This window comes from Neoarius graeffei, chromosome 21 (genome assembly GCF_027579695.1).
Source record: "Neoarius graeffei isolate fNeoGra1 chromosome 21, fNeoGra1.pri, whole genome shotgun sequence".
NCBI lineage: Eukaryota > Metazoa > Chordata > Actinopteri > Siluriformes > Ariidae > Neoarius > Neoarius graeffei.
The window spans coordinates 53,060,582-53,087,417 of record NC_083589.1 but is presented as its reverse complement, the minus strand read 5'-3'; the positions used below and the strand labels follow the sequence as shown (position 1 = coordinate 53,087,417).

Here is a 26,836-nt window from a genome sequence, read left to right as displayed (position 1 = left end):
GTTTTCAGACACCGGATAAAGTGCAAGTGTGCAGTTTAGTGCAGTGCACGGTGAAAAGTGAAAAGAATCCGCGCACAACTCTGATGCTCGATTTCTCTCCATCGGTGTGTCGTGTTTAAGCTCGTGCAGCTGCTTGACGCGTGTATTATAGTATATGATATGATATATTATATTTTTGCGTTTTATCCACAGATGTCTGTTTCCTCTGTTGTGGATTTCTGAGCTGGAAACTGAACGTCGAGTCAACCCGGTTTGGACGAGCTTGTGATCCAGCTGGCGAGGTCAGCATGGCGGCTGGAGTGGCAGCCTGGTTACCCTTCGCGCGTGCCGCGGCTATAGGATGGATGCCGGTCGCGAGCGCTCCGATGCCCGCTCCACCACGGGACAAGAGGCGCGCGCAGGACGGCCTGATCATCCTAAATGTGAGTGGCACCAAGTTTCAGACGTGGCGGAACACGTTGGAGCGCTACCCGGACACACTCCTGGGCAGCACAGAGCGCGACTTCTTTTACCACGAGGAGACCAATGAGTACTTCTTCGACCGTGACCCGGACATCTTCCGGCACATTTTGAATTTTTACCGCACCGGGAAGCTGCACTACCCGCGCCATGAGTGCATCTCTGCGTACGATGAGGAACTCGCCTTCTTCGGGATCATCCCTGAGATTATTGGAGACTGCTGCTATGAAGAGTATAAAGACCGACGGAGAGAGAACGCAGAGCGGATTCAGGACGACGAAGACACCGATAACAGTAACGACCTCGCGCTGCCGGACATGACCTTCCGTGAATCCATGTGGCGCGCTTTCGAGAACCCTCACACCAGCACCATGGCCTTGGTGTTCTACTACGTGACGGGTTTCTTCATCGCCGTGTCGGTCATGGCCAACGTGGTGGAGACGGTGCCGTGCGGCATGACCTCGAGCCGGAATAAGGAATCATCCTGCGGTGAGCGTTACGCGCTCGCCTTCTTCTGCCTGGACACGGCCTGCGTCATGATCTTCACCGTCGAGTACCTGTTGCGCCTGATCGCCGCACCCAGCAGGTACAAGTTTGTCAAGAGCGTGATGAGTATCATCGACGTGGTGGCCATCATGCCTTACTACATCGGCTTGGTCATGACGGACAACGAGGACGTCAGCGGCGCCTTCGTCACCCTCAGGGTCTTCAGAGTGTTTCGGATTTTCAAGTTCTCGCGCCACTCGGCCGGCCTGCGCATTTTGGGCTACACTCTGAAGAGCTGCGCCTCCGAGCTAGGATTCCTCCTCTTCTCCCTCACCATGGCCATCATCATCTTCGCCACTGTTATGTTCTACGCAGAGAAAGGCTCCAACGCGAGCAAGTTCACCAGCATCCCAGCGGCCTTCTGGTACACCATCGTCACCATGACCACTCTGGGGTAAGTGGCCGCGTTAATGTCTGCGCACGCGCGCGCGCGCGCGTGTGTGTCTATCTGTGTGTTATGTGTTACATGTGTGCATGCGGTTTAATAACAGCGGTTTATCCAGTAAGTGACATGAGAGAACCGCGTTGTCTGAAAGTCACATGACCTCCAGTTAATCCGGCCTCGTGGGAAATTATCCGCAGTCATCAAACTGGTTCAAAGTAACATCATAATATCATAATATAATTGCAGTTGCACTACTGGGGGAAAGTAGAGCTATAAATAGAACGTATATGAAGGGTCTGGGAGAATCAATAATACCATAGAACTTAATTCTCTCTCTTTCTCTCCCTCTCTAACGCACTGCACCTCTGTCTTCAGTCGTCTCATATACAGTACACAGCGCAATCGAGTGCGCAAACAGCACCTTTCCGGGCACATTGCAGCATATCTTGTGGCAGTTTGTAGCAGTAACTTCAATTCTCACCTCATCACAGAGCTGGAACAAGGCATGGAGGGAGCTATTTCAGTCAGATCTGCACATGCACGCGCTTTGTTGCTGTGCGCGTCAGTGCGCTCTCCGTGGTGCTGAAACGTACATGCACGCGCTTTGTTGCTGTGCGCGTCAGTGCGCTCTCCGTGGTGCTGAAGCGTTTGCTGCACTGTGGTGGAGTTCTGAAACGCTTTAGCGCGCATTGCTGGAGGCTTTACTAACTCACAAACCTCACAGACTTCCACACGCCCACGCAGCCGTTGAGTCACCCTCCGGGCCAATCATCAAACCGTGCGCTCCGAGATTCAGTCGGTACTTTGATCAGCGTTCTTTGGAAGCGCAGTGCGGCTGCTGTCATAATACGAACTGCAAATGACAGTGCGCCCAGGCCAAGATGACAGACTACTGATAACAGGTCAACGGGCTGTAATTCTCATTTAAATCTTTTGAATGTTCAACTCACTGAAGTGTTTTTAACTCAGTCCGTGCTGCTGATAAAGGGTTTTATTTACTACCTCATATCTTTCTGACTCACTGTCTTTCCGACATTTTGCTGTTACAACCGTGCCACGGATCTGTTTTTGATTTGATATCATTTACGTATTAGCATCTGAGCTCAAGTGACTGTTTGTATGGAGTTTCGCATGTTCCCATCATGTTCAAGTGGTTTACCTGCAGGTTCTCGCCACGGCGGCACGGTAGTGTAGTGGTTAGCGCTGTCGCCTCACAGCAAGAAGGTCCGGGTTCGAGCCCTGTGGCCAGCGAGGACCTTTTTGTGTGGAGTTTGCATGTTCTCCCCGTGTCCACGTGGGTTTCCTCTGGGTGCTCCGGTTTCCCCCACAGTCCAAAGACATGCAGGTTAGGCTAATTGGTGACTCTAAGACCCCGTCCACACGTAGCCGGGTATCTGCTAAATCGAAGATATTTTTCTACGTTTTGGCCTGTCATCCACATGAAAACACATCAAAAACGAATATTTAAAAAAACTCCGGGCAAAGTGAAGATTTTTGAAAACTCCGTGTATGCCTTTTCGTGTAGACAGAGATAACCGGAGGTTTGCGTTTTAGAACGTCACAATCTGCGCCAAAAAAATGACAACAAATCTGCCCTGACATCAAACGTGCGACCTTTGTTTACTGCAGAAGCCAGATTAAGCATGGACTTAAGCTAGCCGCACACCACGGCGATCCACGCGGTACCGAACCAACCCATTTCAGAGCCGACTCCCGACAGGGCACGCACATATCCCCCGACTGTTGACGAGTGCAGTCGCGATTGAAGCGACATGTGACAACTTAATAGCTTTGTGATTGGCTATTGGATATAGTTACTGTTAAATCCAACACTTGAAGATGCTACAGGCTGAATTACAAATGACACAACATGGAATATGTAGCGCACTATCTAGGCTGCATGAGCTATTATTCCCAACCTTAAATAGTGCACTTATATAGGGGAGTTAAAGCGATTTGGAATTCAGCCACACAACTTGAGCAGAGTGGCTTTCCAGCCCACTGTGTCTATGGATAAAGCTTCAGTCTATGGAATTACAGTATATACCTGCATTAGGTGCTACCAACATGTATTTCTCGCGCTAGAAATTGTGTTTAATGATGTCACGTGTTATATGCGAAAGATATGATTGGCTATTGCTAGCGACTCTCGCCGATCAGTCTGGCTCCCGATTAGTTTTTCGAATCGGCTGTGAGATGAGTCGGGACCATCGAAAACTAGTCTTTACGCCTGACTCGCGACTTCAGTTGGCTCGATACGCTGAAAATCGGCGTAGTGTGCGGCTAGCTAAAGAGTAATGGATCGGAGTAGTGCCTTGAAAGCGTTAATTATTGTGCAGGTGCTATTTACATGTTTAATTTTAGAAGCCCAACTACTGCTCCAAGAGCACAGGCGATGTGATTAGGGGGTAGGATTTGGGGAAATAGCCATCTACAGGTTTGGAATGCTTATGAATGTGATTGAAAATGCAGATGTTCGGTTATGTGTGGAAGGGATTTTTTTCGAAGACGAGGTGGTGTGGATAAAACATTTTTATAAACGGAGGGGGGGAAAATGTTCGGTTTTAAAAATACCCGGCTACGTGTGTACATGGCATAAATTGACCGTAGGTGTGAATGTGAGTGTGAATGGTTGTCTGTGTCTATGTGTTCAGCCCTGTGATGACCTGGCAACTTGTCCAGGGTGTACCCCGCCTTTCGCCCGTAGTCAGCTGGGATAGGCTCCAGCTTGCCTGCGACCCTGTAGAACAGGATAAAGCAGCTAGAGTTAATGAGATGAGATTTACATTACAGGCATTTAGCAGACACTCTTACCCAGATGAACAACAGGACCCTCAGACACCCCATCCAGTGAGCAATTGGGGGTTAGCTGCCTTGCTCAAGGACACTTCATCCATTCGTCCTGGTTCAGGGAATTGAACTAGCAACTTTTTGGTCCCAAAGCTAGTTCTCTAACTTCTAGGCCATGGCTTCCCCCTATGTGTGTGTGTGTGTGTGTGTGTGTGTGTTCCAGACATATAGCAATAACTACAAAGCACAGGGTGACAGCCGTCAGTTCACCTAAACACATGAGACAATGGGGCAGTACAAATACACAGCATATTGAGGTCACCCATCATGGTGTGATGAGTATTATTACCGAGCAAGTGCTCTCTTTTTCACAAGTCAGACATCTCTCTCACTGAACTGGTGTTAACTGAAACACTGGATATTATCAGTGACAGCTGGGAGATAGGAAGATGAAATCTAACATTTATTAATATGTGAACAATGAAAGACACACTTAGGACAGCTTGTTCGATTATGTAAACATTTCTATAATAATAACTTAATATATATAGGTACAAAAAATTTTCTGTTAGGATATGTTAATTTTGCATTTTTGAAAAAATAGGGAGGGAGGGAGGGAGGGAGGGAGGGAGGGAAGGCATTTTTGGAAAGAGTTCACATATTTCTTTATATTAAAAAAAAACTCATAGAGTGGTGGCTACAATCATCGACAGTCCATAATTATCGACACCTTTTCAGATTTAGCAATAAAAAAAACAATTCTACAAAGGTGAGTTTCAGTTACAACAGTTATTATTTGTTAATTAATCAACCGGAAGACCCCCCGACCCCCCCCTTTGATCTTGTCGTATAATGACACAGCTCGTTACCTGAGATGGAATGTTTTTAGCATGATCAGCAATTTGAGGAAAACTCAGACGTTATTATCACAGGTAAACATGGTGGAAAGATCATGGACATGTTTTTACTGATCAAATTCACCAATATTTCATGATCTACTCATCGAAACCTACTTTGTTTCTTACTCTTTCATTTGACAGTCGGCATTTTGTATCTAAACGCCCGTTTGAGAAGTCACGTGTCATAATGTCTGTTTTTTCCGTGTTTCCCATCTGTAATGCGCTACAGACTTTTCGATGAGTAGTAATCTATGAACGAAAAAGCTCGAACCCTTTCATTTGCTATTTTGTGTAATTTGTACTTTTGGACAATATATGCTTCGTTTACATGCTTCTGAATTTCTCTTCCAAAGACCATCTCATCTCATCTCATTATCTCTAGCCGCTTTATCCTTCTACAGGGTCGCAGGCAAGCTGGAGCCTATCCCAGCTGACTACGGGTGAAAGACGGGGTACATCCTGGACAAGTCGCCAGGTCATCACAGGGCTGACACATAGACACAGACAACCATTCACACCTACGGTCAATTTAGAGTCACCAGTTAACCTAACCTGCATGTCTTTGGACTGTGGGGGAAACCGGAGCACCCGGAGGAAACCCACGCGGGCACGGAGAGAATATGCAAACTCCGCACAGAAAGGCCCTCGCCGGCCATGGGGCTTGAACCCAGGACCTTCTTGCTGTGAGGCGACAGCGCTAACCACTACACCACCGTGCCGCCCCCCCAAAGACCATTTCAGGGGAAAAAAATTTGATCGAGTAAATAATCCACTTTGTTCATAATCATTACAAGTCAAGTCAAAGTCCATCTCATGCCAGAATCTGGTCTTTCCAGGCAGTCTCCTGTCCCAACTCTTTAAGGCGTATGGGTGTGGTGCCGACCTCTGTTTCCGTAGCCCTCGGCCTCTCGGCTATACAGGTAGGGTTACAGTGGGGGGGCTAGTCCTCTGGTAACCGTAAGAGTTTGACTCCCCACTCACACCTTTATTGCAGCGTGCTTTGCCAGATGGCAGTAGGTACCATTTTTATGATGGTCTTTGGTATGACTCAACCGCAAGTAGAACTTGCAATCTCCCGGTTGAGAGGCAGACACGCTAACCACTAGGCCAGCTCGCGGTACTCATAATCATTACACATTGACTATATTTCACATGCTCCTTGTTAATACACTGCTGATGATGTTATGCTGACTGTTGCCAGCAAATATGGTGGATGAAAACTGATCTGTAATAGCGGTACTGATATCTCTACTTTCATGGGCAAGAGCATACATTTTGTACTGCTGATAGGGTGACAGGTCTGATATGGATGCGGTTAAAGTAATGACCAAACGCTGGAATGAAAGAGAAGTGAAACCAGGAGGGAGAATGATCAAGGAGGATTGCCACATTTCATTGTGCACAGTGAAAACGCTTCCAGGCTGTCAGATTGGATGATATCAGTAAAGGAAAAGTAATTATAGTCCCATACTCAGCAGTGAGTTAATGGCAGGAGCCTGTGTGTGTGTGTGTGTGTGTGTGTGTGTGTGTGTGTGTGTGTGTGTGTGTGTGTGTGTGCAAGTGTGTAGGTCTTCGTCACTTGGGAGGGGGAAGTGACTCACAAGGGCTGGCTGCTAATGAACTGTGTCTTCCAAACAGCCACACAGCTGCAGGACCTCAGTGCTGCAGCCCCTCCTTTCATCTGCCTTCGACCCAGCCTGATCACAGTGCACCATTACTTCTTTCAGACCTCCTTTCCTTTAGTTCCTCCGTGATCATGGTCGAGGCTGAGAAAGGAAGAAGAGGCAGACACTGCATCAAGGCACTGAATCTGTAAATCAGAGGGTTTCAAACTTTTTTTTTCTTCCCCCCCAGCCAAGAACACCTTTAACTGGAAAAGAAAATCCCACTGCAACACAGCTTCATAAGAACAGAATTCAAGTCTTCAAATACAGGGCTTATTATTTAAATGTGTGCATGAATTAGGGGAAGACATGGCCTAATGTTTAGGGAAGCAGGGACCAAAAGGTCGCTGATTCAATTCCCTGGACTAGCTTAAAGTGCATATCACGGGTAAATTCAGGAGCAAGATCAGTGTAATTCTCCTATTTTATATTAAACTTTGGTCAAATATCTGTCACATTCTGCATTCTCTGCAATTTTTTTACCTTGCGCAATAGCAGAAAAATTCAGTTGAAATCAAGCCATTTGAGGCGAATTGGTCCGCCTCTGAAAAAACTTGGCATCTGGATTTCCCGGGAAACATTGATTTTCATGACGTCGCGTGCGGGATGCCTCCCTCTGAATCCTACGTCAGCGCTGGTTTGTTTATGAGAAAACGACCTGGTGGTTTTCTGCAAATTTCTTCAACGTTATTGCGTAATTATTAAAATGGTTAACAGATGTATCGTAGGAGGGTGTAGCAACACCAATCTTGATGGGATTAGTACTCATCGTTTCCCAAAAGACCGGACAATGAGAGAGAAATGGGAGCGCTTGGTCTACACAGGCTGTGCACTGAAACCGTCCAACCTCTCACAACCTACTGGCGCTTCCGTAGGTAACGTCACGAATCTGGCTCCAGACTCCCTTGGGATTTTTCCAGACGCGTTTTGTTATTTTATTTTATTTTTTTGCTGTAGACAGATGGCCTTGTGCAAAATTACCCTTCTGGATGAGTGTGTAAAGGGACATACTTTCATATAAAAAAAAACTAAATTGGTCCAGGATATGCCCTTTAAGCAAGTTTAACCTCCAACTACTTCCTAGGCTTCTCTGGGTATGTTGTACGTCACTCTGGATGAGAGTGTCTGCTAAATGCCAGTAACATAATGTAATAATTTGAAGCCCCCCCCAAAAAAGAGGCCCCTCCCCCCACCTAGATGTGCTTTGTGTTTGATTTGTCATGGGAAGGTCCATGTGAAATACAGTCGCTGGTGTAATGAACAAGATGGATTATTTATGTTATTATATGTTTTGTTTTTTTAAGGATTTTTTTTGAAGGAATCACAGCATGAACCCAGTAAAATTTGAAACAAATTATAAAATTAGAAATGATAAAGGGACTGTGGTGCAATGGTTAGTGCTGTCACCTCACAGCAAGAAGGTCCTGGGTTCGAGCCCCGTGGCCGACGAGGGCCTTTCTGTGTGGAGTTTGCATGTTCTCCCCGTGTCCGCGTGGGTTTCCTCCGGGTGCTCCGGTTTCCCCCACAGTCCAAAAACATGCAGGTTAGGTTAACTGGTGACTCTAAATTGACCGTAGGTGTGAATGTGGGTGTGAATGGTTGTCTGTGTCTATGTGTCAGCCCTGTGATGACCTGGCGACTTGTCCAGTGTGTACCCTACCTCTCGCCCATAGTCAGCTGGGATAGGCTTCAGCTTGCCTGCGACCCTGTAGAACAGGATAAAGCGGCTAGAGATAATGAGATGAGATGAGATGAGATGAGATGAGATGAAAGGGCAGCATGGTGATGTAGTGGTTCACACTGTTGCCTCACAGCAAGAAGGTTCTGGGTTCGAGCCCAGTGGCTGACCGGGGCCTTTCTGTGTGGAGTTTGCATGTTCTCCCTGTGTCTGCGTGGGTTTCCTCTGGGTGCTTCGGTTTCCCCTACAGTCCAAAGACATGCAGGTTAGGTTAACTGGTGACTCTAAATTGACCGTAGGTGTGAATGTGAGTGTGAATGGTTGTTTGTCTCTGTGTCAGCCCTGCGATGACCTGGCGCCTTGTCCAGGGTGTACCCTACCTCTCGCCCATAGTCAGCTGGGATAGGCTCCAGCTTGCCTGCGACCCTGTAGAACAGGATAAGCGGCTACAGATAATGGATGGATGGATATAATTCATTGCTCAAGCCGAATAACTTCAATGTCAAGTTATTCATAGATACTATGTTTTCTCTCTCCTTTTCTAATATAATGTCTAGCTGTCATTCATAGGAACGATTGGAATAATAAATATAATAAATAATGGTGGGTTGTGAGTGTAGCGAAATAAAAATAAATAAACAAATCACTGCTCAAAACCACCGAACAGGTTCTTGCCTCTACTATCAGGTGCTCAGAGTGGAAATAAACTCGACACATCATGGCGTTTTAACATTTCTCCATAAGGCCAGAATTCACACCAGCGATGTAACAGCTTGCTCTGTGTTAGAACTGGTGTTATATCTTATTCTTGGCAGCACTCCACTCCATCTCTTCAGTTAATACAGCGTGACACTGTTTTTAGACTGTTGCTCCAAGACCTCTTAGAAGATCAGAGTGGTTGAAAAGCGTAGCATCTTTAAAGGCAATAGAGCAGCCCATCAATGCTCTCCTCTCAAAGTTAATCCATTACACTTTCACACATTTCTGATCTCCCAGTCTAATCCTAACCCTCTTCAGAATCACCTCAGAAAGCAGAGATGGCCTGCCATTACTAAGCGCCTTTGCCCACTCGCAGAAATGTCCAAATCACTTTTTAACATTAGGTTTACTCAGTGATCTGTGTAGGGTGACAAGGCTTTGTAAGGTAAGAGGAAGGGGAAATGAAATTATACATGTTCAGTCATGCACACGAAACTCTTCGGACTATGAGGACATCATTCCTAGACTCCTAGACCACATTTGTCTAACTATATTGCTTTTCTATAAGTTTCATCATAATTACATAATGTTTTTTAGTATAATAAACCAACAAGCTGAGATTTTAAAGATAGACTTCCTTTCGATTTCATAAAATCAGTGAAATTTGGTTTGCTCTGTAATTTGGTCATTGTGATATACTGTATGCAGAGGTGGAAAAAGTACCCAACTTCATTACTTAAGTCAAAGTACAGATCCCACTGGTCAAATGTTACTCCGATACAAGTGAAAGTTGTCCAGTCAATTTTTTTTACCTAAGTACTGAAGTACTTGCTTTTAAAAGTGCTTAAGTATTAAAAGTACATTTTCTGTCAACGCATCGTTGTATTATTGCCACAACGCTTGCAAAACCTAATGCCGTTACCAAAGACAGAAATGTGAATTCACAAAATGAACGCATGCTGTGCCGTCATGGTGGTTTAACATTAAGCTAGCTAGTCAGTGAAACTCCAAGTGACATACTAGCAAACTCTTTTCAAACTCGAAATCATATTGGGTAGCTAACGTTACTAGAAAAGGAAGATTTCTACATTCTGTTTATTTGGCAAGATTATGCTAAAACATATTTCTGAAAGGACTTTACCTGCTTCTTCTTTTTTGGGGTTTTACGGCAGCTGGCATCCACAGTGTTGCATTAGGACACAGGTCATTTTGTCCAACGACCATTTCATCCAATGCATTTCATCCAATAGTTAAGACATTTCATCCAAAGCCTTTTTCATACGCACTATCAATTATGTTATATTTCAGGTATTTATTTGTTCGAAAAAAGGAAGAATTCTCAACGGAATTTGGCTGAAGCAAAACACACTTTTGCAGCATGTAGTTTAACCACTCGCCACTCGCCAAACGCAATTTTTGAAATCTAATGGCGAGTAAAGATCGCCCCAGACTCGCCTTTCTTGGCAAGTGTGTTCAAAACAATGGGTTCCTACCTAGTATTCATGTAAAATCCAAGAAATATTCGACAAAAACTCCTTCCTTGTGCATGTTGGGGGCCGCCATTGAAAAATGAAGAAAATGAAACTGGAAATGATGGGAATCAGTGAGTGTTACCTTCAGGCACGTTCAGCTGGGGCCACTTGTGGTGAGAGATTGTTTTTATTAGACCAAATTACATAGAAAATCTATACTCGCACTTGCCAGATATTCTTCTTTAGGGCCCCAACTATTATGTAGGTGTCAGTCTTGTGGGCTTTGGCGTGTGCACCTGAAGGACTCTTGGGTGCGCTCTAGACTGCGCACTTGCCGAGCAGACTCTCGCACGCACGCTGTTAAAAATTGTACATTTTGTTTTGTTTATTTCCCTTTATTACGGGGAGATGCAGTCATAAACCTGCTTAATGCACTCCCTTAAATGAATTATGGTTTGTTTATATCTCGATCTTGTCACACTTATTGTCACCACATACCGGTATAAAATAATTGATAGTGCGTACGAAAAAGGCTTTGGACAAAATGTCTCAACTATTGGACGAAATAGCATTGGATAAAATGTCCTGATCCTTTGCATTACTGCCATCTACAGGTTTACCTTTGAGCGTGCACTGACAGTTCCATCATTCTGCCGCCAAACGAACAGCTGATCACACCGAGGTGCTCGCTGAGCGCCGATATTTATTAGTTTGGTCCTGCGTTTCCTTTCCTTCGTATATAACATAACGTCTTTTCTTCTTGCTTTCCATTACTGTAGCCGGTCTTTCACGTTTCACATTTCGCACACTCACGTCCTCCATTTTTCTCTCCTGTTTCAAATTTGTATCCCACAATGCCTTGTGTGAACGGGGAAAGCCCACCACGTGATGCATGACGTAGTATCTTGAATTGGGTCATGGTGAAGCAGGAAAAAGTAGCAGAGAATTTAGGGCCATGTGGCTCTAAATTCATTAATTGTTCTATTTAAAAAAAAACTAATAAAATTGGAAGTCTGTGATTTGAATTCAGTAGCTTTCGTTCCACTAAACAAAAATAATTGGGTGTCGGGGAAAATTCTTTTTATGACCTACACTTGAAAAATCTGAAGGGCAGGACAGCTTTAAGCAATATAATAAGTGTGCACTTTTTTGAGCAATGCGACACTTAGTTTATGATGAAGATTACACCAATCAATATGGCTCACACCTAATAAGACTGGGATAAAGGGTGGTGTTAACAGTTGCACTTTTTCACAGTGCTTTGATCAGGAGACTCCTGCAATTAGTTTCAGTTTCCCAGAAGGAACAAATGAAAAATCAGCCCAATTGTTTAAAGGAGAACTGAAAGCATTTTTTTATTATCAAAATTCTATTTCTCTCATTTTATTTAATATAGGAATGCATATTTGATACCTATTTTGTCACTGCTATAGCAAGTTATGAGTGTTTGAAATATGCTCTGTAATATATCAGTCCATATGTCAAAGCGATGGCCGTAAACGAGATTCGTTGAGACCTGTGCGAGACATCGTAGGATGGAAGTAAAATGTACAGCGGAAATCAAAGTGACCAACATCTGCCAACGTTGTCAAAAGATGGACTGGTTTATGCGAGTATTTCAGAAACTCCTCATCTCCTGGGATTTTCACACAGAAACAACAGTCTCTAGAGTTTACACAGGGTGGTGCGAAAAACAAAACAAAACAAAAAAATCACTGAGTGAGTGAGCGACAGTTCTGTGGGTGGAAACATACGCCTTGTTGATAAGAGAAGTCAGAGGAAAATGGCCAGATTGGTTCGAGTTTTTTTTTGGTTTTGTTTTGTTTTTTTAGTAACTCATAGCAACTCTTTATAATCGTGGTGAGCAGAAAAGCATCTCAGCATGTAACAGAAGAACAGACGAGCACATTGGGTTCTACTCCTGCCAGCCAAGAACAGGAATCTTACACTACGTTCACACTGCAGGCTGAAGTGACTCAAATCCAATCTTTTTGCCCATATGTGACCTGTATCCAATCTTTTATTGACAATATGAACGACACAGATCCGATTTTTTCAAATCCGACCCAGGCCGTTTGGATATGTGGTCCTAATTCCGATTCCTATCCGATCTTTTCATATGCGACTTCAGTCTGAACCGCCAGGTCGCATTCATCCGACTTACACGTCATCAACAAGCCACAAACGTCACTATTCTGCGCTGAAGTAGGTGGCGGGTCTCTCAAAAAAAGTTACAACAACATGGCTTTGATGTTCCTTTGAACGGAGGTTGCAGTCACTACCCCACAGAACGTCTGAGCCAAACCCCTTGCCCTCTTCCTTCTCAACCTCCTCCTTAACATCAGGCTATTGTGCATGTTCTGGCTCCGTCGCAACAACAACTGCATCATTGCCAGGTACTCCATGCTGGCTACTGTCATACACAGGAAACTTTAGGTTACTTCCGTAAACACTGGCCATGCTCACTGCGTGTGACGTCGTCGTATCCTGCAATGCGCATGCGGAACACTTTTAGGTCGCTTTTCGTTCATACTGAGGATCACATACAAGTCGCATATATTTGTTAATGTGAACGACCTCACAAAAAAATTGGATTTCACAAAAAAATCGGAATTGAGCATTAAGTCTTGCAGTGTGAACGTAGTGTTAGAATCAAGAACAAGTTCCTATTAAAGTGGCCAGTGAGTGTATTTCAAACTTCAAAAGTGGCACGCAAATGTAATAATGGCGCAGCGCAGACTTGTCACTTATCTATGCTGACTCACGTAAAATAGTTTGTTTTGAAATGGATCAAATAAATCACAATTCCACCTTACCTTTGAATAGTTTCAGGTCAAACTTCGTAGCATCTTTAGTGCTTTTAGGAACAGCATTTTCTTTCATCATTTGTAATTCTTCCGGACTTACGGTGACAAACTGATCAGCTGCCATTTTGCCGAGTCGCTTGAGGTGCCATCCATCCATCTATCCACCTTCTACCGCTTATCCGGATCCGGGTCGCGGGGGTAGCAGCCTAAGCAGAGCAGCCCAGACTTCCCTCTCCCCGGCCACCTCCACCAGCTCTTCCGGGGGAATACCAAGGTGTTCCCAGGCCAGCCGAGAGATGTAATCTCTCCAGTGTGTCCTGGGTCTGTCCCGGGGTCTCCTCCTGGTGGGGCATGCCCAAAAACCTCCCCTGGGAGGCGTCCGGGGGCATTCTAACAAGGTGCCTGAACCACCTCAACTGACTCCTTTCTGACTCGAGTCGCTCGAGCTGATTATCGAGAAATAGTCTGAACTTCTCGACCAGTCAGCACCTACGATTTTCTATAATCACCTCCGTATTCAGACTAAAACAAAATAAGCAAATTCCATCATTGTTGTTGTCCTATATCATTAGTTACGGTATGTAAACCCATATATTGCACCCTGGAGAATTGAATTACAAGGAGAAGATTGTGTTTAGACTGTCACTTTACCCAACAGCAAACACAAACTTATTTATAATGGTGTGTTCAAGCTGTGAGACTTAATACACGTGAATTATGTAGAGGTTTATCAGGTGCTCTTCACAAGCTGTTCTGTCGATGAGAGATATAAAGCACTGTGTTTGTTCGTGTTCTCTTGGGTAAAACCCAGATGTTTTACCATAGTGTTATCGATATGTCCATTGCTAAAGCCAGTCGCTCTGGTCACCAGTTGTCCAGATAATGCCTCTGCCTACCCACTATCTAGATAATGCCTCTGCCTGTTAGTGACACATCTTCTATGAGATCAGAAAATGCTTCGATTCTCTCCTTTCTGTTGTAGGTAGGACATGGTCTCGGTAAAATGTGACCTCAGTCATTATTTTAAAACTCTCCTGAGGATGTCTAGGAAAGTGATGTTGCACACGCTACGTTCTATTAGTAATGTAACCCTGTTAAAATCCCCACACATTAAAATAAACAGATGTTAAAATAGAAAGCATATTTGTAAATATGTTACTTCCTTTGGTTAAAACTGTTATAAAAATGATTTAAAAGGGTATTTCATAAAGGTTGAAATACTTCGATAAAAGGATTAAAAGTGTAATAAATAAGTTAAAAAAAAAGTTTAAAAGATACAACTGTACATTGTTAAATATTTCATTTTATTTTGAAAAGTTCATGGTGAAAGGAGGAAGTGCTGATTGAGAATACGGATAATACTGGTCATTCATTGGTCGAAGGTGCGTTTAAGGTTTTAAGGTACAGACAGGAAGAGAGAGTGAGTGTGTGTTGATTTTGGGGAGCCTAACAGACGGCACGGACGAGAGATGGCGGAGTCACGTTACGGCGAGAGTATAAATCGCATTGAGATAAAGTGTGTAGTTTTCAGTATCTCAAAGACTGTCTGCTCGGCATTCTGAAACCGAATACTTGATCTACACCTGGATTGTGAGCAACTAGAGACATTTCTACTTGCAGTTTCTTTAGTAGTTGCGCACGTCTTTAGCTAGCTTGTAAGCTAGTGCAGAGTGTGTTCCTAGCATTCGTTCGTAAAAGTGAATGGACTGTTAGCCGCTGTATAGCTCATCTCATCTCATTATCTCTAGCCACTTTATCCTTCTACAGGGTCACAGGCAAGCTGGAGCCTATCCCAGCTGACTACGGGCGAAAGGCGGGGTACACCCTGGACAAGTCGTCAGGTCATCACAGGGCTGACACATAGACACAGACAACCATTCACACTCACATTCACACCTACGGTCAATTTAGAGTCACCAGTTAACCTAACCTGCATGTCTTTGGACTGTGGGGGAAACCGGAGCACCCGGAGGAAACCCACGCGGACACGGGGAGAACATGCAAACTCCACACAGAAAGGCCCTCGCCGGCCACGGGGCTCGAACCCGGAACTTCTTGCTGTGAGGCGACAGCGCTAACCACTACACCACCGTGCCGCCCCCGCTGTATAGCTAACCCAGCTAATGCTATCGGCTATGATTCATCATTTCAATGCGGAACCCTGAGGATTTATCTGAAACACTGCTAGTGTGTGCAACAAGTCATCATTCAGACGTTGTCGCTTGCTGCCTGGGAGAGACTACACCTGCCTACAGCATCGCCCTTCACCAGAGACTCAGACTGGGTAGACTGTTGCTATTTGGACTTGATTTTCATTCGGAGGTAGTATCTTTAATTTTTTTACACCACTCTGTGGACTGAGTGGATAAATACTGTGGATTTCCTCGCACTCAAGCATCGGAGCATCAGGCCTGCAACAAGGGGTTTCTTTTGTTTTGGCGGCTGTGTGCACGCGTGTGTTTTAGTGTGGGCCCACTGAGTTAGAATTTGAGTTTGTTAGAGAGAGAATAACACTGAATCTAACTATTTTAGCTGTTATAGTTAAAGGGTAATTTTGTGGAACTAAAAGGGTAAATACTGGTATAATTTCAATAATTGAAGGTGAACCTATTTGACCTAAGGTGAAAGGAAATTCTTTTGTGACCTATGTTTGTAAGAACAAGGGGAAAGAAATCTCATCTCATCTCATTATCTCTAGCCGCTTTATCCTTCTACAGGGTCGCAGGCAAGCTGGAGCCTATCCCAGCTGACTACGGGCGAAAGGCGGGGTACACCCTGGACAAGTCGCCAGGTCATCACAGGGCTGACACATAGACACAGACAACCATTCACACTCACATTCACACCTACGGTCAATTTAGAGTCACCAGTTAACCTAACCTGCATGTCTTTGGACTGTGGGGGAAACCGGAGCACCCGGAGGAAACCCACGTGGACACGGGGAGAACATGCAAACTCCACACAGAAAGGCCCTCGCCGGCCACGGGGCTCGAACCCGGACCTTCTTGCTATGAGGCGACAGCGCTAACCACTACACCACCGTGCCACCTGGGGAAAGAAATAAGAGTTTTAATTTATTTATTTTATTTTTGTAACAAAACTTATTAGTTTCGGTTTGGTTTACATCTGTCTAAGTAAATGATTGATTTATGATTTTCTAAAACTGTGTCTGGTGTAATACTTACCTCATCATACATACTTAAGGTCAACTTGGTGAAATTCTATCATTAATGCTGCTTATTAGAAAAAATATTAAAGTAACCCAAGACAATTATTAGCATCAGGCCCGCCGACGGGGGGGACAAACGGGTATGTTGTCCCGGGCCCAGGAATGGGGAGGGTCCAGAACTGGGCTCTCATGAAGTTGCGATTAAATTATTTTATTTCATTTCAAAATGTGTTGATTTGGGGGAGAAATGTGCTATATTTGCATTCAATAAATGATTTCTAGATCTTTTGCCTTTATTGTCTTTGAAAAAGGCGTCAAGAACCCCCTACCACCCCTAATGCAAAAATGGTTTGGTCTGACTCTTTGATTAAGGGGAAAAAAACGACATCGTTCGATCATAGCGCTTCGACAATCAGCGTGCGTGCCATTTGCCAACATGCACAAAACATTGAGCACAGAAAAGAAAAGAGAAAAGAGAGGAAGAAACCAAGAGACTCAGGGGCTCACTGCATAAATATTTTAAAAAAGATTCGGATGATGCAGCAGGTACTAGCAAAGGCAGTGGGGCAGCTGAGCCAGGTAAGACACAGCCAACTTTTTCCAGCCCCGTAAAGTAACCCCAACCAAGGCACGCGCGGCACGCAATTCATGTTACAAACGAGGGGAGAGCAAGTCACACTGAACACCATATCAAACGCACAGGGCATTGAATCATTTCATAACCACAACGGCTTAATAACATTGTGTTTCATATATCTGATTGAAGCTAAGAATATTCACATTAGCCCGCAATCATATCCCGCCGTTTCTCGAGCGGTGTGTTCTTCTCTGCTTTTCACACTGGACAGTACGCACGCACAGTATACTATGTTCGCCCCCAGCCCTGCCCGAAATCCCCCGTCCATCGCTGCTCCTTCAAGAGCACCCCAATCGCGTGATTATAGTAGACTATCCACGACTTTAGGAAGGCATTGCGGGGGCTGTCGCATGCAGGCTTGGGGCGTAACGGAATACATTTAATGCCGTTCGGTTAAAGGATACAAAATAACAGTAACCGCTTATTCCGTTAGGGGGGAAAGATTCAGTGAAATTGGGGATTACTTCACAGGATCACAATGTGTGTGAGGTTGCTGGTTTGGGGCTTTTTTTTTTTTGTTAAAATGTTAAAACTGTAAAAATGTTGAAATGTTAAAATGAAATGGTTGTTGACCGGTTGAATGGTTTTTGAATACCTGTCATTTAAGGGTTGGAGTGAGTAGAGACTGGGATAAGAGAGGTGTGTGTGTGTGGGGGTTGGCCCAGGGGGGGCCCATTCAGAGCATTTTGTCCTGGGCCTAGCCAAAGCTGTCAGCGGCCCTGATTAGCATTATAAATTAGGAGAGAATCAGAAATATAATTTGGAGTATTTTATTACAAGTGAAATTAGTTGTTATATGAACTCAGGGTCCCTCTCTGACTTAATGGGGAGAAGTGGGCTACAGTAGTATTCTATATAAAGCACCCATACGATTGACGTACACACTCTACACCTACTCATTCACGCAATTATCCATATCATGCCGACACAGAGCAACAGCTTTTTTTTTTTTTAAATACAGTCTTCAGCTACGTACTTCAAGTTTTGAAGTGTTGTGCATTCTGAGATGCTTTTCTGATCACCATGTTTCTAAATATATGGTTCTTATTGCATAGGAGTTACTGTACCATAACAGAGTTGCCTTCCAATCAACACATAGCAATCAGGTCGTTTTCTTCTGACCCCTCGGATCTGTAGATTATTTCTACCTGTAGAACTGCCCCTCACTGGATGTTTTTTTTTTTTTTTTAATCGACCTTCCTGCATAAACTCTAGCAGGGTTCTTCAGAAAATCTGAAGTAGCTGGTTAAAAAAAAAGTAGGCAGCTAATGCTAATGCACTAATGCTAGGGGGGTCTGGGGGCATGCCCTTCCCCCAGAAAATTTTGAAATTTACATGCTTTCTGGTGGCTTTAGTGCATTCTCAGCTATCATTCTACATATGGACCACTTTTTCCATGGAATAAAAACATTTATTTTTTTGCAGTCCGGTTTCCATCAAATCGTGCACTCTGATTGGCTCGCGAGTGGTCCGGAATCCTACAATACGGACCCCGGTTACAGACCTTTAGCGACTCGCTCGTTCACAGCAACAACAAACATAGTAGCAATTTTTTGCCAACATTTATTTTCGCATTTCTCAGGAAAATAGCATTAATTTTACAGCACGGATAGCGATAACAACAGTGTTCACAACAAAAGCGAGTTTTACTACCCTGAGGAAGATGAAATAAAAGAAAACGTTTCAGGAGAAAGCCAAAAACGAGCTTGTAGCAGGTTTGTTCTAAATATGGTTTCCCTTTCGGGCACTCTCATATTTTCTGTTAGAATTTGGTAAAGAAAAAATAAATATATTATTTACCAGCTTAAGGTTGGTTCGTATCGTGAAATATCTTAACTGTTCTTAACTTTTTGTAAAATCTATAATTGTTCCATCAAATGTGTATGTATAATAATAATAACTAGACAGGGACACTCTAACGAGTGCAAACCCCGCCTTTTCCCTATTAAAATACCGTACATTGGGCAAAAATTTCGAAGTTCTGCCATGACCTTGACCTTTGACCTTTGACCTCCAAAATTTAATGGTTTCCTTCCTGGGTGATTGGCAACACGTACAAAATTTGGTCCAAATCGATCCATTGGTTCTTGAGATATCTTGCAGACACACAGACAGACAGACAGACAGACAGACAGACAGATACACACACACACAGACTGACGCAGGTGAAAATAATAACCCCTCCGACTACTGTCGGCGGGAATAATAATAATAATAATAATAATAATAATATTGGCTGGCTTTTTCATGGTATATCAGATATATTCCATTCAGCTACTCATCTTTGACTCATTCAATATCATGCTAGCTGAATGGAATATATCTGATATACCACGAAAAAGCCAGCCAATATTATTTAAATAAATTCCTAACCATTTCCCTGTAAAATACTTGCAAAATATGTATTATACAGAGCTACATACGCTATGGTGTGGTCATGTGGTCCGGCTCAGCCAATCGGAGCACAAGAATCAATGAACAAATATGGCGTCACTTCCGGTCATGACCCAAATCAAAGACAATTTCGTGGTGGAATAATTGGATTTGCAGCTAATTATGGGCAGCAGAGAAAATGTATATGACTTGAACATTGAAAGGCAAGTTTTTATTTTTTCTGGGATCAAGTAGCCGGCGCAGACCATCTGTGTAGGCGGAGAAAACCGGCGGTCGCCGGTGCTTCTGGACATCTCTGCTCTAGAGACTCTTTTGAGTAAAAATCCAAGTAGATCAGTAGAAATACTTAAACTGTCTGCCAGCAATAATCATACTAAAATCACTGAGATGATATTTGTTCTCCATTCTGATGCTTGATGTGAACACGAACTGATGCCCTTGACTTTATTTGAGCAATATTTACCTGACTTCCCCTTATCATTTAGTCATATTGATCTCAATCCTGGTTTTCAACCTCATCTCAAAGTTTAATTATTTAAATGGAGCAAATAAGCCATAGTGTGCATGTAGCGTGCTGGATTGAACACCGCTCATATTTCCTAATAGAGTCATTTCTGGCCAGCTCAATTAAATCAGTGGCGCTTTAATTGACTTATTCACTGTCAAACGCATCAATTATATGAGCAGCTGTCACAGTTAAAGCCATGCAGACAATCTGAGGAAGATAATATGAGAATGTATGAGCAGGAGGAAAGAAGAAAGTGAGAAATGCGTGAAGTGCATCAGGTGCAGATGATGTATGCTGTAAATGAAATGTCACTTGCATTTGTCCTACTTCAATTTGTCACTCTGGAAGAGGCCATATGCAATAGATCTTCTCTCTCTCTCTCTCTCTCTCACTCACTCACTCATCTGTTTCTTCCCATAGGCTTTTACGGTCAGACCACTGTAGGGTTCATAAAGTGACATAATGAAGGTGAATTAGAGAGCACGAATAATGGAACTAAATGTGAGTTCATCCCATCTTTATTAACTTTCCCTGGGTTATAGTCACCAAGGTGCGAAAAAGCCCTGAAGGCTCAATTCTGACTGGCTGTAAGGCATTTCATAATTTTCTATAGCAGCAGCTCTGACAGTAGTTTCAGCTTCCAGGTTTATATTAGTCTACTCTTTCTAATACATTACATTTTGAAAGTAACAAGAAGTTCACACTTGTGAAATAAATTAATTGATTTAAAAATATTTGCAGTAGTTGATATGGTAAAGATCGCTGGAGTCATTCTAAGGTTAGGGCACGGGGTGCAACATGAAAGGGTTTCGTTAGTGTGTCAGACAGGCTGTTCTGGTGTGGGATTACCCTCATTAGCACCAGAGGTGGACAGTAATGAAGTGCATTTACCGTACTTGAGTACTGTACTTAAGTACACTTTTTGAGTATCTGTACTTTACTTGAGTCTTATCTCATCATCTCATCATCTCTAGCCGCTTTATCCTGTTCTACAGGGTCGCAGGCGAGCTGGAGCCTATCCCAGCTGACTACGGGCGAAAGGCGGGGTACACCCTGGACAAGTCACCAGGTCATCACAGGGCTGACACATAGACACAGACAATCATTCACACTCACATTCACACCTACGGTCAATTTAGAGTCACCAGTTAACCTAACCTGCATGTCTTTGGACTGTGGGGGAAACCGGAGCACCCGGAGGAAACCCACGCGGACACGACGAGAACATGCAAACTCCGCACAGAAAGGCTCTCGCCGGCTACGGGGCTCGAACCCGGACCTTCTTGCTGTGAGGCGACAGCGCTAACCACTACACCACCGTGCCGCCCGCTACTTGAGTATTAATTTTTTTTTAAACTTATGACTTTAACTTCACTACATTTGAAAGACAAATATCGTACTTTTCACTCCACGACATTTCTATCGAGGTCCTCGTTACTATGAAGCAGCTTTGAAAGTGGAGGGTTTTTTTTTTTCTTTTCTAAAACGTGATTGTTTTTTTTTTCGCAGGTGACACTGAGACAGACTATCAGTAATCACTAGGGTCATGTCACATCCATAGACTGGATAAAATCAAGTTCAATTATTTCTCAGCAGCGTTATTTAACACGATCAGTTAATGGCAGAACGGAAGAAGGCGGTTCTTCTGGAAAATGCACGCACCCATGGATATAGTTAGAACCCATGTTTCAGTTTTCTAAAAGGAATAAAGAGTCGTTTCGCTTGAAATGTTTGCTTTGTTTGCCAAAAACGGAGCACATCACGGCCTACAAAAACTCGCCGTCCAACCTGCGGAAGCATATTGAGGGATATAAACATTTTAGTCCAAGAGAAAGCTTGTAATTAAGTTGTCTGTGCTTTTAGAGCAAGAAATAATGTTGCAATAGCTATGCAGTCTGGTTAATCAAATGACTTTCTATGGATTTGCCCGCCAAGTTGCCATCACCTTGTCCACGGCTAACGTTAACACATACAGTGCTGAGCGTAAATGAGTGCACCCCCTTTGAAAAGTAACATTTTAAACAATATCTCAATGAACACAAACAATTTCCAAAATGTTGACAAGACAAAGTTTAATATAACATCTGTTTAACTTATAACGTGAAAGTAAGGTTAATAATATAACTTAGATTACACATTTTTTCAGTTTTACTCAAATTAGGGTGGTGCAAAAATGAGTACACCCCACAACAACAACTACTCCATCTAATACTTTGTACAGTATGGCCTCCATGATTTTTAATGACAGCACCAAGTCTTCTAGGCATGGAATGAACAAGTTGGCGACATTTTGTAACATCAATCTTTTTCCATTCTTCAACAACGACCTCTTTTAGTGACTGGATGCTGGATGGAGAGTGATGCTCAACTTGTCTCTTCAGAATTCCCCACAGGTGTTCGATTGGGTTCAGATCAGGAGACATACTTGGCCACTGAATCACTTTCACCCTGTTCTTCTTCAGAAATCCAACAGTGGCCTTAGATGTGTGTTTAATCATGTTGGAAAAGTGCAGAACGACCAAGAGCATGAAGTGATGGTAGCATCTTCTCTTTCAGTATAGAGCAATACGTCTGTGAATTCATGATGCCATCAATGAAATGCAGCTCCCCGACACCAGCAGCACTCATGCAGCCCCACATAAGGACACTGCCACCACCATGTTTCACTGTAGGCATCATGCATTTTTCTTTGTATTCCTCACCTTTGCGATGCCATACAGTTTTGAAGCCATCAGTTCCAAAAACATTTATCTTGGTCTCATCACTCCAGAGTATAGAGTCCCAGTAGTCTTCATCTTTGTCAGCATGGGCCCTGGCAAACTCTAGGCGGGCTTTTTTGTGCCTGGGCTTTAGGAGAGGCTTCTTTCGTGGACGGCATGCATGCATGCCATTCCTCTACAGTGTACGCCGTATTGTGTCACGGGAAATAGTCACCCCAGTTTGGCTTTCTACTTCTTTAGATAACTGCAGTGAACTTGCATGCCAATTTTCTTCAACCCTTCTCATCAGAAGACGCTCCTGTCGAGGTGTTAACTTCCATGGACGACCTGTACTCTCTGTGATGGTTGCAGTTCCATCTTTCTTAAATTTTTGTACCACTTTTGCTACAGTATTCTGACTGATAAGTAAAGCTTTGCTGATCTTCTTGTCAATCTAGCATGGTTGCCTCACAGCAAGAAGGTTCCGGGTTCGAACCCAGCGGACGGCGAGGGCCTTTCTGTGTGGAGTTTGCATGTTCTCCCCGTGTCTGCGTGGGTTTCCTCCGGGTGCTCCATTTTCCCCCACAATCCAAAGACATGCAGTTAGGTTGATGTGGGGCAGCCTTGGGCTGAGGTGCCCTTGAGCAAGGTACCAAACCCCTGACTGCGCCCCGGGCGCTCTGGGCTGCCCACTGCTCTGGGTGTGTGTGCGTGTGTTCACTGCTTCAGATGGATTAAATGCAGAGGATGAATTTCACTGTGCTTGAAGTGTGCATGTGACGAATAAAGGTTTCTTTTTTTGTAGCCTTCACCTTTGTGGTGTAAAGAAATCATTTTCTTTGGGGAGTTCTGAAGAGACAAGTTGAGCATCACTCTCCATCCAGCATCCAGTCACTAAAAGAGGTCATTGTTGAAGAATGGAAAAAGACTGATGTTGCAAAATGTCGCCACCTTGTTCATTCCATGCCTAGAAGACTTGGTGCTGTCATTAAAAATCATGGAGGCCATACTATACAAAGCACTAGATGGAGTAGTTTTTGTTGTGGAGTGTACTCATTTTTGCACCACTCTAATGTGTAATCTAAGTTATATTATTAACCTTACTTTCACGTTATAAATTAAACAGATGTTATATTAAACTTTGTCTTGTCAACATTTTGGAAACTGTGTTCATTGAGATATTGTTTAAAATGTTACTTTTCAAAGGGGGTGTACTCATTTACGCTCAGCACTGTAGCTAGTTAACTTGGACACTGTTAGTTAGCATGTAGACATGGAGTTACGCTAACATGAATAACGTTAACTTATCTGAAGTCCTTTCAATATGTTTTAGCATAATCTTGCCAAATAAACAAAATGTAGAAATCTTTCTTTTCTAGTAACGTTAGCTACCCAGTAGGATTTTGAGTTTGAAAAGATTTTGCTAGCATGTCAGGTGGAGCTTCACTGACTAGCTAGCTTAACATTAAACCACCATGATTCCACAGGCTGATTCATATGTGCATGAATACATACAATTGTGTGCACACGCACACACGTGCACGTGACCTGTGAGATGGACAGTAATGTATGAGTCAGTCACAACAAATTGTTGGAATTTTTTGTTTTGATGTCAGATAATGGTCTTGCTTTTTTTTTTTGTCTTGCTTAAAGCAGTTGCTGTTGGGCAGTTATTAAGCTCGAGGTGTGGACCTGGATTTTAATCAGGTTGGATTGTCCTTTTTATTTTCTGAGCAAGCTGCATTTACAGCTATTCCACTGTCTTCCTGATTAACATACACATGCATGTGTGCACATACTGCCAGAGCTGGGTCAGAACCTGACACCCCCACCCCACCCAAAAAAAAAAAGCAACAAAATCTGGAATGAAAGTATTTGATGGTCAGAGCGTCTCTTTTTTATTTTTCAAGAATAATTATTATCGCAGGCGGCACGGTGGTGTAGTGGTTAGCGCTGTCGCCTCACAGCAAGAAGGTCCGGGTTCGAGTCCTGTGGCCGGCGAGGGCCTTTCTGTGCAGAGTTTGCATGTTCTCCCCGTGTCCGCGTGGGTTTCCTCCGGGTGCTCCGGTTTCCCCCACAGTCCAAAGACTTGCAGGTTAGGTTAACTGGTGACTCTAAATTGACCATAGGTGTGAATATGAGTGTGAATGGTTGTCTGTGTCTATGTGTCAGCCCTGTGATGACCTGGCGACTTGTCCAGGGTGTACCCTGCCTTTCGCCCGTAGTCAGCTGGGATAGGCTCCAGCTTGCCTGCGACCCTGTAGAACAGGATAAAGCAGCTAGAGATAATGAGATGAAAAATAAATATGATCTTTTTTCAAACTCCAGTGAATGTGGACAGAATAAAACAGTTATTCCACTCAATCTCATCGTACATGGTCTATAGCCACTATCAGCTCATGTACGACTCGATTTCGTAGAATAACTGTTATAAATATGGCACAATATGGGATTTGTTGTAAATATTCCTACAGGGGTTATACAATCATCCCTTGAGCAAGATTTCTCGCCTTGGATAATGATGATGTTTCCTTCTGAACGTACTACAACCTCTCCAGGGACAGATCATTCTGGTCAGACCATTTGATTAGCTGCCTCACTGGCGAAAACAAAAGCAAGCCACTAAATAATTATAAAGAAGGCTAACGCTAGAAAGCCTTCTTTACAGAAGAAGAAAAACTGCAGGGTTAAAAAAGAGCAAAAATAAAAATAAATAAGGCTTGAATGATGAATTTGAAAGATGAATGTAGTCTATTTGACTATATTTGACTGACAAACCAGCAGGAAATCACAGAATAATAAGCAGGTCTTCTCAAATGAACCGTCTCAGGTAACTAAAGCACAGCAAGAGGCTTTAAATCAATTTAAAAAGTAGATAATGATCGCCAAGTAAATAGTTTTGTAATTAGCCCTGTCTCAAATAACTGACGATCCTGACTAGGATACAGAAACAACTTGTGGCCATAGATTCTGGTGCAGTGGTGGCTGGTAGTCTTTCAAACAGGGGAGGCTGGTCGGTTACGATATTTCCAGATTTTAAAAGAAAAAAGAAAAATCACATAAATTTTGCCCATACTCTTGCCTCTGATCTGGCTGATTGTTGGCAGGGTCACAAACTGTGAAATAACAGGTTCTTTTGGCCCATTAGCCTACTGTCCAATATACATGGTGGTGGTGTTGGGGGGGGGTATATTTTAACATTTTATATTTTAAAATTGTGGCATGTTGTTTAAAAATTGATCATTATTGAAAGCAGCTCTTTGTCAGGAACCTCAGCAGTAACAGCAGAGTGTTCTGGAATCGGCACAAGCACTGACCTTGGGGAGCCAAACATAAAGCTGGGTGCCACACATTTCATTCAGTGACACTTTCCCTATATTTTACTTATTTTGACTGAGAAATGTTTTATTGACAATTTTGATAACCCTTCACTTTTAATCCAGGTCTGTAGTGTGAAATGTTCTCGGCTGTGTTTTTGTTTAAAAATGTTTTCCAAATTGTAGCTGTGTTTAATTCATATCCAGAGAAATATATATTCCAATATAATATACTCAGCATAAACATTTTAAATAGATTCTATATTTTTGGTCCATCCATGACATATTACTAAAGTAGCCTATTTACTGTTGTTGATGTGGGTCACTTGCTGTTAGCCAATTCACTTTCTCGTACCAGGAGAGCTGAAAGGAACGAGTATTATTCCCTACCTTTTTCACCAAGTCAATTTGAGGCGTTGGTCTACCCTGCTCTTTAATTTTAATTTTTTCCTCGAAAGGAAGACTGGCAAATGGCTTCGCCAAAATTAAATCAGCAATACTTGGCATCCGTGCGCAGCTTTCTTGCTAGCTGACTAGCCCCCTCAAGTTCAAGTTCAGTCACTCAAATAAACGAAATTTCTGGAACTAAGATAGCAAACTTGACAACACTATATTTACACTTTATTTACAATGAAAATATATACAAACTAAAAAAGCTGGTAGAAACCGTATGTAATGAATGAAATCGAAATGTAAGCCGATCTCTTACAATA

The 26,836-nt window shown here is 43.3% G+C and overlaps 1 protein-coding gene across 1 annotated transcript in view; it reads left to right on the top strand.

The window, feature by feature from the left end:
- Window positions 1-287: 287 nt before the first annotated feature.
- The window catches only part of kcnd2 (potassium voltage-gated channel, Shal-related subfamily, member 2), a 501,482-nt gene continuing 474,933 nt past the window's right edge, over window positions 288-26,836 (top strand). The window contains exon 1 of the mRNA XM_060903688.1: window positions 288-1,399. Within this exon, the coding sequence (XP_060759671.1) occupies window positions 288-1,399 (1,112 nt within the window). The remainder of the gene's footprint in view (window positions 1,400-26,836) is intronic.